This window comes from Rhinopithecus roxellana, chromosome 18, assembly GCF_007565055.1.
Source record: "Rhinopithecus roxellana isolate Shanxi Qingling chromosome 18, ASM756505v1, whole genome shotgun sequence".
NCBI lineage: Eukaryota > Metazoa > Chordata > Mammalia > Primates > Cercopithecidae > Rhinopithecus > Rhinopithecus roxellana.
The window spans coordinates 44,085,457-44,104,553 of record NC_044566.1 but is presented as its reverse complement, the minus strand read 5'-3'; the positions used below and the strand labels follow the sequence as shown (position 1 = coordinate 44,104,553).

Sequence of the window (19,097 nt, the reverse complement as noted above, 5' to 3'; positions counted from 1 at the left end):
CCTTTTATTCCTTAGTTCCCCCAAGATCTTCAATTTGGCAAATCCATTTCTAAAAATGTAAGTAGCTGAATTATTTTCTTCAAAATTACCTCATCATTTACTGTAGTGTATAAAACTTCATTGCCAGCACTGCCAAAGACACAAGCCTGACGAATTAACTGTAGTTCTTCCTCAGAACAAAGGGAAAAAATTGGCCACTTTCCCACATCTAACATCTTCAAAGATGACAGAGTAGCCTGTACTGGCTGAAAAGGAAAAAATATATGTTGAAACGACAAATTAAAAAGTGAATTTTCTCTGCCCCTTCAGTTCTGTAGAAGAGGGCAAACACTGGTTTTGGGAGGAACACACTGCATCTGTTTCTGAGAGGCCTCTCGCAGCTGCAGGGATTGCCTCTGCCAGCTGCTTCTGGGCGGCTCACAGCCACCAAGCACCGGAGGCCCAGGTGGAACCAGGTCTCCCCTACTCATTGTCCTCAAGGACACAGGAGTCATCCAAAGCTGGGCTTCTGGGAACGGAATGTTCAGCAGATACTTCAAATATTGGCTATGTCTTAAATGTAGCTGTGGAAACTAGGCTGGTTGTAAAAGCAAGAGAGAGAGAGAGAGAGCTGCCATGTCATCTGCTGCCTAAGTCAAGAACAATGCTTAGTAAAGAACAACGCTGACAGTGACACCAAGGAAATGGTCCGAGGTTTTAGTTCATGGGCAAGCTTTACCTGGTCTTCAGTGTGAGGAATTGGTGAGTTTCCTCATCCCTCAAGCAAGTTTGGGGGTTGGCAGGAAGAAACACCCAGAAAACACGTGTACTTGTTTGTTAAGGCAGCCGTAACAAAGTAGTGACAAGCGAGGTGGCTTAACCAACAGAAATTTACTGTGTTATGGTTCTGGAAACTGGAAGTCCAAACTCAAGCTATCAGCTAGCTAGCTCCTTTTGAGGGCTGTGAGGGAAGGATCTCCTTCCAGGCTGCACTTCTCAGCTTGTGGATGGCTGTCTTCTCCCTATGTCTGTTCACATCATCTCCCTCCACGCCCTGCATATCTCTGCACCTAAATTTCCCCTTTTCATAAGGATACCAATTATATTGGATTAAGGTCCACCCTAATGACCTCATCTTAACTAACTACATCTGCATTGACCCCATTTCCAAATAAGTTGCACTGTGAGGTACTGGCTGTTAGGACTTCAACACATAAATGTTGCAGGGTCACAATTAACCCCCTAATAGCATACATTAAGATCACGAGCACCTGCACTCCTAAAAGAGCATGTTATAAATTTGTTTGAAAGAGTTTTACCTATTTGCTACTCTGGAGGCATTTTTATTGATATACTTTTCAACTTGCCAACATTTTGAAGGTTATAATAAGATACATAAACAGCCAATATGCCTATCAAATGGCATGTCTGCTATTTCCCACAACATTAACAAACTTACACATGATTTAAAGCAGCAAAGATTTTCTAAGGCCTCTCTTTACCATCAGTTATTAAATCAACCTTACCAGGAATGTGTTCCGGTGTACAACTGAGTGGACTATCCACTTACCTTCTACAGAACTGAACACCTACTTGTGCCTTCCACCTTAGGAGAGCACAAGTCAGCAACTCTGCTCTTCTCAAGTCCACACTACTAACTTAGCAAGCCTCCCCTGTCCTCATTACCATGAATTTCTCTGGGGCCACCTTCACAGACTCCTGAGTATACTTCAGGAGGACAGAGACCGAGTCTTTTACCACCATGTCATCCATCCCTTGAATGGAGCTAACAATGCAATACATACCTTTGTGTTGGTGAAATGAACAAGTAAATGTTTGAATGGCTGTGACTCATTTCTGGATTCACAGCCCTCCTTTCCACCCCATCCTCTGTAACTCCTTCACATGGAAGCCATTCCGAAAACTGGGCCCCAAATCCCTGCTCCTGGCTCCAGAGCTCTCCATTTCTACTCCACCTGAGCCATATCATCAAACACAACTTTGTTACTAAGTTCTCAAACTTTTAAGTTTCCTTCTGATCACGGCCAACGGTATTAACTTATGGCCAAAGTGAAGTCTGCAGTCAGTAAAGGGAAGCTAAGATGCATGGAGCAGCTGTCCCAATGGCCACTGGACCTAGAGCAAAAACAAGCAGAGCCACCAGCTTTTTTCTTGTAAATAAAGCTTTGTTTTCAGGTTTCTATCTTTTCTGAATAATCTTCGTGGCACTATTGAATGCTGTGGCTAAACAGAACTCAAAAGATAATTTTCCGAGAAACCCGAAGAAACCCCAGAGAGGAGCTGCAGTGGGTTGAATGGTTTCCCCTCGAAGTCCAGATCCACCTAGAACCTCAGAAGGTGACTTTGTTTGGAAATAGGGTCTTTGCAGATGTAATGAGTTAAGATGGAGTCATAGTGGATTAGAGTGGGCCCTACGTCCAATGACTAATGTCTTTATAAGAAGACGAGAGGGCACACAGTGACACACAGGGAAAAAGGCCAGGTGACAACAGAGACAGGGACTGCAGTGATACATCTGGAAGTCAAGGAGCAGCAAGGATGGCTGGGGGCCACCACCAGAAGCTGAGAATTCCTCCTGAGAGATACTGAGGGAGCATCGCCCTGATGATGCCTTGATTTCAGACTTCTAGCCTCCAGAACTGTGAGAAAAGACATTGTTGTTGTTTGAATTGTACTCATTTGTTACAGCAGCCCCAAGAAACTAACAGAGAAGCCAAGCAGCTTGTCCCTGCTATCAGCATCGCCCTGTGAGTTAACAGCAGAGCCTGTACCAGGGCCAAGCTCTCCTGATGCCAAATCCAGTCACGTTCCCTCACAGGCCACTTGGATCACAAGACCTTGCCCTAGGAAAAACACCTGTTATCTTTTAGGCAACACCAACAGTTGGTTCTCCCATTCACTTTTGAAACAGTGCTTACTGTTTCTGCATTTACTTTAGTTACAGAGTACTTTGCAAAAATATATATATATATATTATATATATATATTAGAGGTATGATAAATATATATATATATTAGAGGTAGGAAAATCCACAGGCATTCCCTACAGGACAACCTTAATTTGGAATTTGGAATTCAAAAAAAAAACTCACATATGTAAGAGGTTACAGTTATATGCAAGTGTAAAACTATGTCCCCAATTTTATTATATATATATATTTTAGGAACACACAGTGTTCTATGGTGATGTGACATTAATCTAGGAATCCAAGAATCTTTATTTAAAATTTTTATTTCTTCTCTGTGACACCTGGTTTACTGAAAAAAAGAGCAACTTGCCCAAGGCCATGATAGAGCTAAGGATGGAATTTTGTTACGTTAGTTTTTAGTTAAGTTTCTACTTTAAATTACCCCACCATCCAACATCATGAAGAAATCTCATTTTCTATAAGGTCTTCATTTTTAAGTTTTTTCCTATTTTAAGCCTGTAAATTTCCAAAAGAACAAGGTTTAGGAAGTGGAAGTGGAACAAGTATTTAATGTAGATGTATTAATAATCTAATAATGTTTATATCTTATTTCTCATCTTCACAACAATTGTAGGACATAGATATTATTATCCTCATGTTACCTATGGGGAAACTGGGGCACAGGGAGACTAAGTAATCTTCCAAGATCACTAGCTTCTCAGTGGACGAGCCAGATTAAAGCCCAGAGTTCTTTCCACATATCATCCAATTGCTGAGTAAAAAGTTGACATAAACTGTGATACTGCTGGTAGACCTAGTGCTTGCTTGCATTTGCAGGGCTTTGGCTATTCTCAGACTCCGTAAGGAACAGGCAATAATGCCTACTGGGGGCTGTCTTCCACGAACAGCACAGTTGGAAAGACACAATGACTATTTCATTTTTCCCTTGCAAGCAGAGTTTTGTATTTCATCCTGCTCTGCTATTAAATCAAGTGGTTTTCTGGATGTCTAGAATCAGGCTGTAAGTCCAGCCAGCTCTTACACACCTGTCTACAAATGATTAGTTCTAGGCTTTCTTCCTGGCCCACCTGTATAAAAACCTATGGTACCCAGCCCGTAACTCTACTGGCTACTGGGATTCTAATATGTGTTTTCTTTAATGAAACCTCCAGTCTGTAAGTTTTATGAAATGATGCTACAAGTCAGGAGAATGTGGGATCTGATAGTATCATTGACTAAGATACAAAAATAAGACATGATCATTCCCTTCAAGGAGGTCACAATTTAATAGAAAACAAATAATTACAATATAACCTGAGTACAACAGAGATGTGAATACATTGCTTTTAATCTCTGGCAGAAGGCTGGCTGTTGGAAGTTAGTCATCAAAGACTCAATTTTTAAGTTTGTTAGGGCAACTATTACATAGGGAACTGATGACTAAATTTATAAAATGCACATATTTGCATTTTTTGAAGTACATATTTAATACAGGCTGAGCATCCCTAATTCAAAAATCTGAATCCAAAACCCAAAACTTTTTCGGCACCGATTTTGATGCTCAAAGGTCCTGCTCAAAGGAAATGTTCATTGGAGCATTTCAGATTTCAGGTTTTCAGATTAAAGATACTCAACTGGTAAATACAAAGCAAATATTCCAAAATTTAAAAAAAAATCTGAAATCCAAACGTTTCTGGTCCCAAGCATTTCGGATAAGGGATACTCTACCTGTGTCAGTCTCAAGGAATTACAACATCTTTGTTCAGAGAAGCAATATACATTCTTCTGTCCAGCACACTCATGAGACAATGTAGGATGCACACAAGAGTCCCCCATAGGAGCCTCAGTCTATCTGCAGTCATTCTGCATGACAGCATGACAGCAGCTGTCTCTGCAGAATGACCCAATCAACTCCGTGCCCCACTGTCAAGTAAGAAACTGGCTGAGCAAGAGCCAAGTGTGGTCAACAGAAAAATCTGTATGGGGAGAAAAGCACTACTAAGGAATGAGAGCATGGCAATATGGTGTCCCTAGAATTCAGTCCTGGTCTGGCACAGGTAACCCTCCCTACTGCAAATAACACTGCCGCAGGTGATAATTAACCCAGGCCGGCTTTCTTTTACTACTTTTCTCACACCTAGTCCAACTCCCCTTCCTTCAAGATCTGGCGTCTGTTTGGGAAATGTCAAGTCCTGAAATTTTAATATTAGCTCAAGGAAAACATAATTAAGGAAATACATCTGCCACAAAATTAGAGGCCAAATTGCACCTTCTTTTTCCTTTGAGTGAGTGATACCTGTATAACTATGCTTCTCTAGCAATATGAAGAATCGAGTGTATAACCATACTTCACTTAATTACAGACAACTATCAAGTTGTTGCAATTCAATTTAAAATACAGTATATTTAAAGAAAATCAAAATTACATGCTAGGCATACCTAGCAAAAAAGAGTTAAGAAAAAATGCCAACACTTCACCTTTTGAGTACTTCCTAGCATTAGAATAATTTGTATATATTCATTATATTCATTATATCTTATAAATACATTCACTATATAGTATTCATTATATTGTAAATATTCATTCATTCATTATAACACTTCGTATATATATTTGTATATGTTCAATCACTAGGTAGTTATAATACTGTAATTTCATTGCTGATTCTGTGAATCTATTCTTTATTTTATGAAACCTGTTCCTAGGAAAAATTAAGAATTTTTCTGCTAACATTTTGTGAGACTCTCGAGTTCTATACATTACTTTTGTAAGCTACTTTTAGACTTTCCTACAAGAGTTCACAAAGGAACACTTAAGTCTGCACATGGTAATGTTACAGTTTAGTTTCAAAAGCTTTGCCATCTTTGTACACGATGATGGCTTTGCATAATTCTTTACAGTTTCATTGAATTTTGACCTGATTTTGTTAAATAAGTATGGGAAACTGACAAAAGTTAACAGTGACAGTTAATATTAAGTTGTTAATAGCAATAAGCAGATATTTTGTAAATTTAACAAAATAACACAAGATGGAAATCAATATGCATGCAGGAAGATGTGAGGCTTTTAACATCAACTGGACACTAAGTGGACTTAAGCTGGTTAACTGTCATGTTCAGATGTGATGGAGAAAGAAATTAAAGAATGTCTATGATGAATTGAGAACATATCATCTAAGATCAGACAGTTTATAATTTTAAAAATCTCTGGGAATGGGATAAACACTGGTCAACTCATAGCCTCTTGCAGGCCAGCACTGTCTGAAGGTAGGGGATGGCCTTCCTGCCTCATCCATCACTGTCACCATCTCTGGGAGCCCTTTCTCTGCACCTCAGGCATATTGGTTCCCTGCTGGCCCCTTCAACATTCTCCATACCCACAACAATTATCTGCTGGGATCTCAGTGATGACACTGTGAGCTCCTCAAAGATAGATAATATCTCATTGATCTTCCTATCGGTGACCAATAGATGCTTCATGACGTATGTTTCATGCGACAGAACACACATGCTCCAAGGGCATGATTTTTCTAACCTTGCCACTGTCTCCAGAGAAAACAGGAAGTTCTTCTTCCATACGGACTCAGTCCTGGGCAGTCCCTGAGGAAAAAGTATGTGGTAAAATCAGGATCCCTTATGTTCGATGGAACTAGGCAGGTTAAAATTACTTTACTGCCAATTAGCAGAGAAAATAAGCTAAGCTCAAATGTTGTGAAAGGAAGATAAAGGAATTAAGCTTTAGGCATGGGAATTACCAGCTACAAAACTCCAAAAATGTTTGAACTGTTCTGGAACTACTGGATGGCCTCTTATGGGAATCTTCCTGCTGAGGTCTGAAAAAGTAGTCTCAAAATATACATGGGTCCTTAAGACTACAAAGGAAATGAGTAGAAAATTTTCATTTTAGAGTTGACTTCCTATGATAAGGAAAAATAAATTTTAGACCTTGGTCAACTTTTCTCTGGTATTGGAAAGTTCCAAATCACTGGGAAGAGCAGACATCAATTCTCAGTTCCACAGAAGAATATGTGATTTGCTAAGCTGGAAAAAAAAAAAAGGAGAAATGAATGAAAATGATGAAAAAAATGAATGAATGAATGTGGCTTTGTTATTCTGGACTTAATGAAAAACCTGAAACAACAGCCACCCAATATGTAGCAATGCATTGAATGTTCTTGCCTTAATAACCATGCTAACATCACCTACTTTCTACCAGGTAGAAGTAATAGCAGGAGCAGCTCTAGCAGAAGCTATGCAATATGTCTGGACTGTGGTTCAATAATTACGAGGTTAACTATTTCATCACTAAAAATAAATAAAAATAAAATAATCTCTGTCTTCCAAAAAGCAATTTAATAAGGCTGTATTTAATGATGTTGCTTTTTCTAATTCATGAGGTGGGGTCCATTTTCTTAAATACAATCTTTTATTTCAGGTACTAACATCAGAACATTTTATCTGATATTTTCTACAGTAGAGTGAGAGCCCCATAATAGACAGATTAAAAACAATAATCAAAATATGGCCAAGTCTAAACAGTGTTCCTTATCAATGTTTTCTACGCCCTTGAAGAGATCAGTAATTTTTTTCCTCAGCTATAAAAAGATCTCGCAGAATATGAGGAATCATAATTTATTCAGAATTATTATAACTTAAAATTATGAAAATTAATAGCAAGTTATTATTTACAACGTTTGGAAACAAGTAAAAAAGATATGCTTGCTTTTAAGAAGATCATTTAGAAGTTTCTCACTTAAAAATGTATAAACCAATCTGATTGATGATATGGAAAGATATTTTGCCATTTTAATTAATATCACATATTATCTATGGCATCTTAGCAGATCTGTTAAAATCCTAATTTTCTCTAAGACCCAGCATGACTGCCACTGAGATTTATATCAGTATGGATCCTGATTACCCAAATGGGCTGGGACCTCTTCTCTGTATTTCCACAGCAGTTTTTTGTTTTGTTTTTAACTACATTGATGGCACTTTTCAAATTCTGCCTCATATGACAGTTATTCTTGTATGATGTATCTTCTCTATTAATTGGTAAGCTCTTCAAAAGGGCAGACGATGATTCCTTCATTGCCACAGCCCATGGATCAGAGTAAAACACAACGTATTTATAGAAAGCATCCTTAGAACCCAGCTTTGTGTATATTAGAACTGGCCTGTACCAAAGATTCCTCTCTTTCTCCTTCATCCTACCAGGAAACACCTTTTCCACATTTGCCCCAAGTTTCCTGGAATAAGGAGAGGAGAAGAAAGAGGGAGAGAAGAGAAAAAATGAAAAGGGACCAAGTAGAGATGTGACTGCCCCTCACTGTACTACTCTAGGCCCCTTTCGTTCCTAGCAGAAGAGAAATCTTGCTAATGTGCAAAATCATGAAAAAGTGATCCTGGGCTTTTGAGTAGGACAAAACCTCTTTTCAGTGTCTTTCATCAATTTCAAGTATAATGAAACTCTTTAAAATTAGAATGGTGGGAACATCAGCCATTCTGTTTATCTGACATCAGTTTAAGACATAATTGCATGTATGTCATGGAAATTACCACATTCAAAGAAATGACATGCAGGATTCAATTTGGATGAAATATAAGACTAACATAATTTCATATTAGTCAATCAGAAAGTCCTTCAAGATTTAAAAATAAATCAAGATTGATTACTATTGTATACTACTACTAAAAAGTCTTTTGAATTTTTTAGCATTGTAGGAGATGGTTGGCTTTTTTTTTCCCATTATTTCAATGTGATGCATACATAATAGAGAAAACTAGCATCCCCAATTTGCATGTATAGTTTGTGCAATACATGTGGAGATTACCTTACCCTGTTATCCATGTGATTTCACCAGGCTACTAACAATAGGTTGATATACATACTTAAAATAACAATTCACAATATACATACAGTAAGCCATATCCATGATGTGATAAAATGTATTCTAAATGACAACAGCAATAATAACAGTAAAAATAAAGTTATTCTGTGCCAGGCACTAAGTGCCTCACCTTATCTCATTTAATCTTTATAATATCCAAATGAAACAGGTTAATCATTGCCTCCATTTTATTCACACATTTCAGTAACGTGACCAACAGTGTCAGAGCCAGTATTAGAACCGGGACTATTCCAAAGCCCTTGTTTTGGGACCCTCCACTGTATTTCAGGGCTAGATACTTTAAGATTTTCTTGCGTACATTCTCAATAGTTTTATTTTATACTGACTGGCTGGGAGCATTCCCTCCAAACACTTTTGTACCTGATTGTTTTAAATTTCTGGAACCCAGTATTCAGTCATCTTTAATCCTGCTCCTTTTTGATCCTTGTAAAGTTGTCTTCTAGAGCAAAGTTAATGTGACTGGATATATAAATACATAAATAAATTCTATTAGAGAAAAACAGAAGGAAAAGAATACACTATCTTGCACATTTAACAATCCATTCTTTATCTGCGAAAAATACAGTTTAAAAATTGTATCTGTGCTATCTACTATTAAAAAGTCAGCAGCAGAGATGCTCTATTATAAAAATGTTAAAGTTATAAAATGTAACTTTTGAATATCATACTTTATAAGCTTCAGGAGAGGGTTTAAACAATCTGGACACTGAAACATATGAAAAAATGTACACTAAGGCGAATTTAATCTATAGTATTTCCATACAGAAAATAAGAGAGAATCCATGTGGAAATGTAAAAAAAAAGCAAAACTTTCGAACTTTTAGAAGTATAGAAATATCTTCATGACCTCAGAGCAGTTAAAGATTTCATAAATACGACAAGAAAGCATAAACCACACAGAAAAGAGCAGTAAATATGAACAAAGGCAAAAATATGCCACAGAATGGGGGTCGGTATTTGTAACATACATAATGGACAGCTTGGAAAGGATTCATATACAAAATATATAAAGAATGCCTGTAAATCAATAAGAATAAAACAAATGACACAATTCAAAAGTGAACAAAGGATCCATGCAATTCACAGAAGAATAAATTAATAAACATATTAAAAGATACTCAAGTTCACCACGTTATTTATCACAGAAATGCAACCACAATGAGATAGATCTCTTTTATCAGATCAGCAAAAGTTCAAGGGGGACAATTCCCCAGTGCTGGTGAGGATGTAGATGAGAAGGCACACTCATATACACTGCTAGAAGGAATGTAAATTGGTACAATCACTCTACAGAACAGTTCAACAATATTTAGACCACAGCAGTCTTTCCATCTTTTTTTGATATGTATACATAACTGAAACAAAAATTTCACAAAATAATTCGTACTCCTCCTACATGAGATGCTTGATATCTTTTCTATTTTTTCTACTTTATGCTATTTTATTCTACCCTACTCTATCCTATTTTATCCTGTTCAATTTCATTTTAAAAGAAAATGCTGATCTCAGCCCACTAATTTCCAGATCACTAGCAAGTCCTGCAATTTTAGCAACACTGCCCTAGATAAACTCTAGAGCATACACACAAATATTCCCAACAGCAAAAAGCAAGAAAGTGCAAACGAATTGATCAACAGAACCAATGAACTGTGGCATACGCATACTATGCAGCTATTAAAACAAATTATCTAGAATCAAAACAGGTATATCTACAAAACAGTGTTCACCAAAATCACTAAGTCACAAAATGATACATATGGTATACTATTTGATACAATTTTAAAACATGCAGAAGACAATACCATTTTAACATGTTATGGATACCAACATATGCCTGGCTAGACTTTGATGGGAAATTTTTCATGGGGAAGTTTTGGTGGAGGGAATACCAAAGATAAAAGGTCCCACGTAACTGTCAATAAACTGGTGTGCTACAGCTTTTCCATCTGACAAGATGGCTTTCAAGACTTTGAGCTTAAATTAATCATCTCAGGATGCAGAGATTAAGGTTACCCCATGTTAAAGAAAATAAACTCTTAAAATGAGAATTCTATCATTCTAATTTTGCCTTTACCAAGGACATGGAAATTCAATAAACGTTTGGTCATGAAAACTCATAATTTCTTTAGCCATCTATAAAATAAAATTGAATCAATACCCTAGGAAGGCCAGGCATGGTGGCTCACACCTGTAATCCCAGCACTTTGAGAATCGCTTGAGGTCCCCAAAAGTTTCAGACTAGCCTGGGCAACATAGGAAGACTCCGTCTCTACAGAAAACTTAAAAATTAGCTACATGTGGTAGTACACACCTGTAGTCCCAGCTACGCCAGAGGCTAAGATAGGTGGATCGCTTGAGCCCGGATGTCAAGGCTTCAGTGAACCATGATTGCACCACTACACTCGGCCCGGGTGCCAAAGATCTTATCTCAAAAAATAAAAAATAAATAAATAAAATTTTTTTTTAAATGAGCTATGATCACACCACTGCACATCAGCCTAAGCAACAGAGCAAGACTCCATCCCTAAAAAAATAAAAATAGGCCAGGCACGGTGGCTCATGTGTAATCCCAACACTTTGGGAAGCAGAAGCGGGAGGATTAATTGAGGTCAGGAGTTTGAGGCCAGCCTGGCCAACATGGTGAAACCCCATCTCTACTAAAAATACAAAAATTAGCCAGGAGTAAGGGTGTGTGCCTGTAATCCAAGGTACTTGGGAGACTGAGGCAGGAGAGTCACTTGAACCCAGAAGGCAGAGGTTACCGTGATCCAAGATCACGCCACTGCACCCCAGCCTGGGTGACAGAGTGAGACTCCATCTCAAAAAATAATAATAATAAATAGATTTTTTAAATAGGAGGATTAAATAACATTCCAATGAGTAGTATTTATACTATTGTACCTGTATGAAAAATCCAAAATAGGAAAAATAATGTTTAATATCAGTGTATTAAAACGGCAAAAATGTGCTTTCTACTTATGGTCTAAATCTCCTTACAAACGTCCCCTTTTCTGCATAGGAGGGCAATGTTTCTTGTAGAACCAGGCAAAAGCTGGCAACAGTATTGGGAAGATTTTCTTCACAGTGACAGTGTTACAGCATAAGATCATCTCATATGATCTTATTATGGGATGACAGTAAGATTATCTTACTATATGTTACTTTATTAGATTTTCCCTTATATGTTTGTTTTGGGATATATGACTTGGCTCATATATATATATGATATATAGTTATTTATACTAAAGGTGCTTCGTTCTTTGCAAAACAGTCTCTTACGTATTTCCTCATTTTATTCAAATGTAACCTAAAACTGTTTTTACAGAATCTTATTGTACTAATATCTGCCTTTCAATATAAATAGAAAATAGAATGATAAGTACCCTCTCCAAGCAGAAGCTCCCACCCCGATCTCTGTCTTTAAAGGTTCCAAATGGGACACTCAGGGGCCAGTATTTCAAGTCTGTACAAAAGTAACGTTTCAAAGCCAAATATATATCAAGTAAGGTAATCTGCCACATGATATTTCCTATTTCAGCTGTTTTCCTAACTGTATGGCTCAATAATTTATTTTTAAAGTATCCCTGTTTGGGGCAGATAACTCCTTATTTCCATATAGTCTATGCTGAGAGTTTTCTCTATACTCTTAAAAACTATGCAGTTGAAGACTACTGAACAAGGGGCGCTCTTTTGATAATGTGATAAACACATTCATTCTTAATCTTCACATAAAGTCAAATAATTCATTTTCCTGTGTGAAACATAAAGCAGGTACATATTATTTTTGGTAAAGTAATCAGTATTCATCAGTGTATCTGCTACACAATGTGTTATATTACTTGGTAATACCTCTGACCTAAAAAATGAGTTAAGCTGCTTATGGGACATAGGTTCATTTGCCTAATTCATTTCAACAAATATTAATTCAGTGCCTGCAGTAGGCACTGAATTGAAAGCAAATACATGAGAGAAAACAGAATAACGTAGAGCAACACAATATCCAGCTCTTAGGGGCTTGTGTCCACATTACTCCAACCCAACGGTAGGTTTTAAGTGCTGATATTTTGCAGTTAATCAGGGGCTTCTAAATGCTAATAATTCTTCTTTAGAAGTGATTCCAGAAGAAGGGGTGAAGAAGAAATAGTAATTCCTGCAGAGAAGTCTCAGTGTTACATATTTTAAAATTCAACTTAATGAGATCAACTCTAAAGCTATGCTTGAGAAACACGTCAATATTTTTTAGTGTATGTGCTGCTGAAGCGAGCACGAAAAACACATTAATATTTTTTAGAATTCTCTCAATATAAAACTCTATGCTTGAAATTATCCCATCTGGGTGGGCAACACATTTGATGATGCTTTTATAATCAAAAGAAACAGGAAATTAAATAATATCTATGTCTTTTAGGGTACCAGTATGCAGTTTACAGCATCAGTGTGTTAATGAGCTGCAGACCACATAAATTTCAATAGGATAATGATGGTTCCCAAATATATGCTTAGGTGAGTCATTAGATAGTATCTTTAATAGCTTTTTAAGGGTCATCTTCAAGTTATAAATAATATAAATACATATACAATAATAAAACATGATCCCAATTTTCACTTGCAAAAAAGGATAATGTTAGCTGTAATGTTAGCTCCACTTAAATGAGATGTCTAAAATCAATGACAAATAACAGTAAAATACCTACATGGCTAATTAAAATGGAACAATTATAAACAGTATGGACAAAACTTAAACACTAAAAGCATAACTAAAACTAGCACACGACCTCAGAGGAAATGATATTGCCATATGTTCATGAAAAACAGAAAACTGTTGTGTAGAATACAGAAACACTGTTGCTATTTTAATTATTTGTTTTTTAAAAAGTTTTCCAAATTTCAACAAGAGTGATGAGTCAGATCTTCAGTACAAAGCAAAGCAGTATTTAATTGAAAAGATTACTGAGATTGACAACTTCAGTCTTTTCAACCACACACAGCGAAAGTGTCATTTTCAAATATGAAAAATAATCAACACAAATGATAAAAATATTTTTAAGTTGTTATATTAACTAATGTGAGTTGAGACTTGAGATCTCATTTGTAAATCCATTTTAAATCTAAGTCCTTATAGATTTAATCCAATTTTTCAAAAAAAAATCTTAACACGCCTGTTACAGAGATCCTAATTGTTAAAGATCTTTGACCCACAGCATACCTATTCCTTCAACATGGCAGGCCCTCTTGGCCTTGGCTCATTTCCACTTGAGATTGGTTTTGTTCAGTATTATATACATGCATACATGCAGCATAATACAGGATATATTATAATGCACTCAAAATTTGTTTTATTCACATACTATCTCCTACCGGTACTTGTTAGCTCAAAACATCTTCCATAGGGAAATATACATAAGAGATATTAGCTCAGGCCAATTAGCAAGGCTGAAAACATAAAAGAAACCCACTCTAATGTCAGATTAACGCTGAAAAATTATTATGGTTTAAGTTTCCTGGAAACCTTCACACTGTTAGAATGTGATCACCATGTGAACTGGACACATGTTCCTTCCAGACAATGAAAGCTCGAAGTATCATCTCAGCCTTCCATTGATGGACATGATCAATATCCCTTACTAGGAGGCAAGCTATCCACTCCTTTGAAGTAAAATCTTCATGTGGACCTCTCTTTTAGTCTTTAACAAGAGTCCTTAATGTCACTCTGTAACCCCAATAATTCCTGGTCTCCAATCTCCCTTTTCCTGGACAATTTTAACCTGTAGCAATATTTATTTATTTATTAGATGGGGTCTTACTCTATTGCCCAAGCTGGAGTGCAGTGGTGTGATGGCTCACTGCAGCCTCAACCTTCCCGGCTCAAGTTATCTTTTCACTACAGCCTCCCAAGTAGCTGAAACTACAGGTGTGTGCCACCACACCTGGCTAATTTTTTGTTTGTTCGTTTGTTTTTCTGTAGAGACAAAGTTCTGCCATGTTGTCCAGGCTGGTCTCTAACTCCTAGGCTCAAGAAGATTTGACTGCCTCGGTCTCTCAAAGTGCTGGGATTACAGGTGAACCACTACGCCCAGCCTGATTTGTAGTAATTTAAATCCAAGCAAACCTCAACAGTAGCAGTATCTTGGGGCATTTAAATTTCACTTTAATCAACTGATAAAACCAAACTTGAATATGATAACTTTGTAGGGCATAAGCAAATTCCATGGATTCCTTACATTTATGGTCCTAGATTAATAATATTTTGGTGTTTGAACACCAAATATTTGTAATCTATGTAAGTAAAGGACTTGAGGGGAAACACACTTTACTTTCTAAAATTATTCCTCTCCATCACCCTCTTTCTCTAAGCCTTCTTTAATTATGGATTGAAATTTAGTTAGGTTTATCCGGTTCATTCCGATACCTCTAAGAGAGGTCATTTAATACCTTACAGCATAATATCACACTGGGTGATTTAAGCTCCTCTCCTACACAGTTTCAAAAACAGAAAAGCAATGAACATTCTTAAAAAAGATCTTCACTAGTCATCCACAGTCAGAGGGACATTTGGAAGCAATCACAAAAAACGGTGGAGACAACAGACAGTTTTTCTCAGCACAATGTACATAGTTGTCTGGCTAGTCTCTTCCTTGTAAAAGTCCAGTGTCTTCATTTGATGTGCTAAGTTAAACTGTAAACTCCTGAATAATTTGAACTCTTATTTGGGAAAAAAATGTTTTTTTACCTATATACTATAAAAAATGGTGACATTTATCACAAGGGTCATGCTGTGGGTTCCCATAAAAGACATTGTAGAGCGTGATAAAGAACGTTTTCTCCCAGAAGAACATTTATCTCCAAAACCCAGCTCTCCATGTTAAACATCACCTTTGGTTTATCCTTCAGACTCACCATATCCATGATGTTTAAAATTGCAACCCATACCTGCACTCCCAATTCCCTTTCTCTGTTCTCCTTTTTCATTTTTTTCATAGCGTTTGTAATTTTCTAACCTAATAAGCAAATATGGTTTTTATCATTCTTTGCTAGAATGTAAGCTCCAGAGGGAAGGGATCTTTGTCTCTTTTGTTCATTGATACATCCCAAGAACCAAGGACAGGACCTGACAGAAAATAAATTTTTGTTGAATAAATGAATGAATCTATGTTGAGTTCAGTACAAAAGTATCTCTGGAGTAAGTTAGTTTCCAATTTTATTTCCACAATTAACAAATACCTTCTGAGCTTCAATTATGGTGGAGCTAGATTGATCATACCCTTACAAATACATAATATCAGATGGTGATTAAGTGCTACAAAGCCAAACTAGCAGTACAAGAGTTTGGAGAGCCAGCCATTTTAGGTGAGGTCGTCACCTCTGTGAAATGATGGCAATTGTTTCAAGACTTAAATGAAGTTCTGTGCCATGCAGATTTGGGAGGAGCGGGAAAGTGAGCATTGAACATACTGGAAATATCAAATGCAGAAGCCCTGGGGTGAGGGTCTGCTTGGCGAGCCCAGCAAGAACAATAAGGCCTGAGTGGTGGAAGTGGGGCATGCAAGAACCTATCATTCTTGTTGCTTTTACCTGCTGCTTAATAACATGCATGTACTGTCTAGCAGGAAATAGATTATATTTCACCCAGAGTACTCATTCTCTGAGCCTAAATGGCTCTTCCAGCCCCCAAATCTGTATCAGCACATCATATAAGATTACAAGGCACACAGTAATGACATTGTTAGAAACTCTTCACAGTAGCCCCAGCAGTCACGAAACTGACTTAACTAAGACCCCCCCCCCCCCCCCCCGGGCTAGTAAGGTATAAAGCCCAGCAGGAACACAATACTAGGAAGGTGCAAAGCCAGGAGGTTGAATAAAAGTTAAACAGTGACTGTCACTTTCGAGTCTGGGGGAAAGAGCAATGATCCAGAGCACTGTTTGTGAACTCAACCACTTTTATTCAGCTCTAACAAGGTAAGTCGCCAAGCGCGGTACAAAGTAGCTCCACGAAATGCATTTTGTTATAGTCCTGGCCTCGAACTGTTGCAACATTTTATGTAATTTTTGCAAAGAACAAAAGCAAAAAGTTCATCTAAATTCGCCTTCCAACTCATTTCTTTCTCCGCCAAGACGGAGCGCTTGGGAAGTTTTCAATGTCTGAAAACCTCTATTTCCAGGGCTGAGCAGAGCAGTCATGTTGCGGCTTAAGACGCTCGGCGATTTCTTCCCCTCCCTCCACAGTTTCAAAACAGCTTCGCCTAACAAAGTCAAACTTTCCGCGCTATTCCTGGACATCAGGACCAAACGTCGAAAGCATATACTGCCACTGAGTTAGCGAGCCGGTCTGGGGCCCGGGACCTGGGGTACTAGATTTATGGGACTGGAGCCTAGGGGTCGAGGCGACAGAAATGAAAACATCAGCAATCTATGCAGTGCTGCGAGTTGGTTAGGAAGGCGAAACTCCAGGCAGGACGCTCCCCGGGACCCGTGACGGCCCCCTCCCCCGCCCCAGCCGCACCGGACGCGGGAGCTTAAGTTGAGAGGCCTCGCGGCAGGTGATCACCCTGGAATGACGCCAAACGGGACCCCTAACAGAGGACTCGCGCATGCGCAGCGCAGCCTGGGCCGGTGGCTTGGGCAGGATGTAGTCCCAGAGCAGCGCGCCGGACCCACGCCAGAGGAATTGCGCATGCGCGGGACAATCTCTGCCCGCGGCCTGGGCTGGGGTGTAGCTCCAGAACCTAGCCCCTAGCTCCCGCCAGCAGGTTTACGCATGCGCGGCGACGCCTAGGCCTCTGGCACGGTCGTGGCTCTAGTCCCCTGGGCCCCTCAGCGTTCTCGGGCGGGGAGGTCGGGCCGCAGGGCGGGGAGGGATGGCCTGCCCCGGGGGTACCTGACAGCATCCCGCGTCACGGCCGCGATCCCCCTCGGCCTTCCACACCACTCCTCCACCCTCTTACCTCCGCGCAGGCCGGAGCCTCGTCCGCTCCGCCTCCTGGGTAGCGGTTACTGCACGGTCAGGGGCCCTGCGCCGCGACGACTTGGCGCCTCCCCCTGAAACGGCCCGGCCTCGGCGGGCTGCTCTCGGGTGCCCGGCCGACAGGGAAAGGAAGGGGGCGCAGACGAGGGGAGGGGGCTGGCGACGGCGCCTCGCCCCTCCTCTCCTCCCTAGGCTGCCCACCGCCGCCCCTCCCCTTTCTCGCAGACGCCCCCTCCCCTCGTAGTTGACCCCCGCGAGTGGACGCCGCATCTCCAGCCCCGCTTTTCCAGGGAATTCCTCCGTGGGTCACCCCCACCTTCTCAAGGGTTATGTTCTCGCAAATCTTGGGAATTTGTGGATACCCGACCTAGAAGAATGAGGCGCATGTGATGCTGAGAGCAACCTTTTCCACAGCCCCTCTCCTCCAGCCTGCCCCAGCTTTTCTTCTAGGGGGGGCCTCTCCATCTGGGAGCTCCGACGTTTTCACCCCATTGCTTTGGGGCGGAAGTCCTGTAACCCCCTATAGTACAAATGCTGAAATAATGAGGGATGTGTGCTGGGGGGTTCCGTGGGGGTGACCTCAGTTACTTTGGGGCCAAGGGCTTCAGTAACAGCCACCTTCTCCCCTAATTATTATAATATTTTGCAGTAATTTATTATATTACACTGCACTTCTGTTGGCCTTTGTAGATTTAAGTAAAATGCAACACAACTTTGCAAGGTGCAATAATTTCTTCCACTGCACTACACTTAAATTGACGTGAGTGGGTTTTGGTAAAATGCTCAACAGTTAAATGTTATTAGCTATTCCTATGAAGTAAGCTGCTTGCTTTTATACTGGCTGTTTCATGAGGACACTGGTTCCTCTCCAGTGTAGAGCCAAAAGTAGTAAAGCCAGATAGAAAAACTGAGATTCCAAACCACAGTGAACGTGTCAGTCTGTTTCGTCTGGCTTTTGTCATTTCTTCGGAAAAACGTCATTCTAAAATGTGTAACTGCCTTTCTGCTACAGACGGCAGACATTTATCTCCACTCTCTGAGCATAGCCCCCTGAGCCTCAAAAGGAGGCGCGCAAGATGGTGTACAGGTATTTCTCCTAGAGCTCTAAATAGAAGAAAAAATAAGTATACATTCACAGGAAGTTGCAGAGATAATGCAGAGAGGCATCATGTGCCTGCCCCAAGTTTCCCATTCGTTACATCTTATCAATGAAAGAAATTTATGAGTTAAACAGGTTTGCCCTCTGAAAAAGCTCACTTCAGTGATGATAGCTGGCTTTTTTTTTTTTTTTTTTTTTAAGCACCTATTGTG

The 19,097-nt window shown here is 39.3% G+C and overlaps 1 protein-coding gene across 11 annotated transcripts in view; it reads right to left on the bottom strand.

Moving 5' to 3' along the window:
- RCBTB2 (RCC1 and BTB domain containing protein 2) overlaps window positions 1-17,995 on the bottom strand; it is a 44,899-nt gene extending 26,904 nt beyond the window's left edge. For 3 of the 11 annotated variants that reach the window (XR_004054702.1, XM_010363851.2, XM_030922209.1), the window contains exons 1-3: window positions 17,767-17,835; window positions 6,855-6,950; window positions 90-245 (exon numbers count right to left, since the gene is read on the bottom strand). Coding sequence is in view for 8 of the 11 variants with exons in the window: in XM_010363851.2 (XP_010362153.1) it covers window positions 90-245; window positions 6,855-6,911 (213 nt within the window). In the remaining 3 variants the exon portion in view is untranslated. Of the gene's footprint in view, window positions 1-89; window positions 246-6,444; window positions 6,510-6,664; window positions 6,781-6,854; window positions 6,951-9,181; window positions 9,278-17,699; window positions 17,734-17,766 lie in introns of those variants that run through there. The other 8 variants (XM_010363854.2, XM_030922207.1, XM_010363852.2 and 5 more) reach the window with 8 other exon arrangements.
- Between the last annotated feature and the right edge of the window lie 1,102 nt (window positions 17,996-19,097).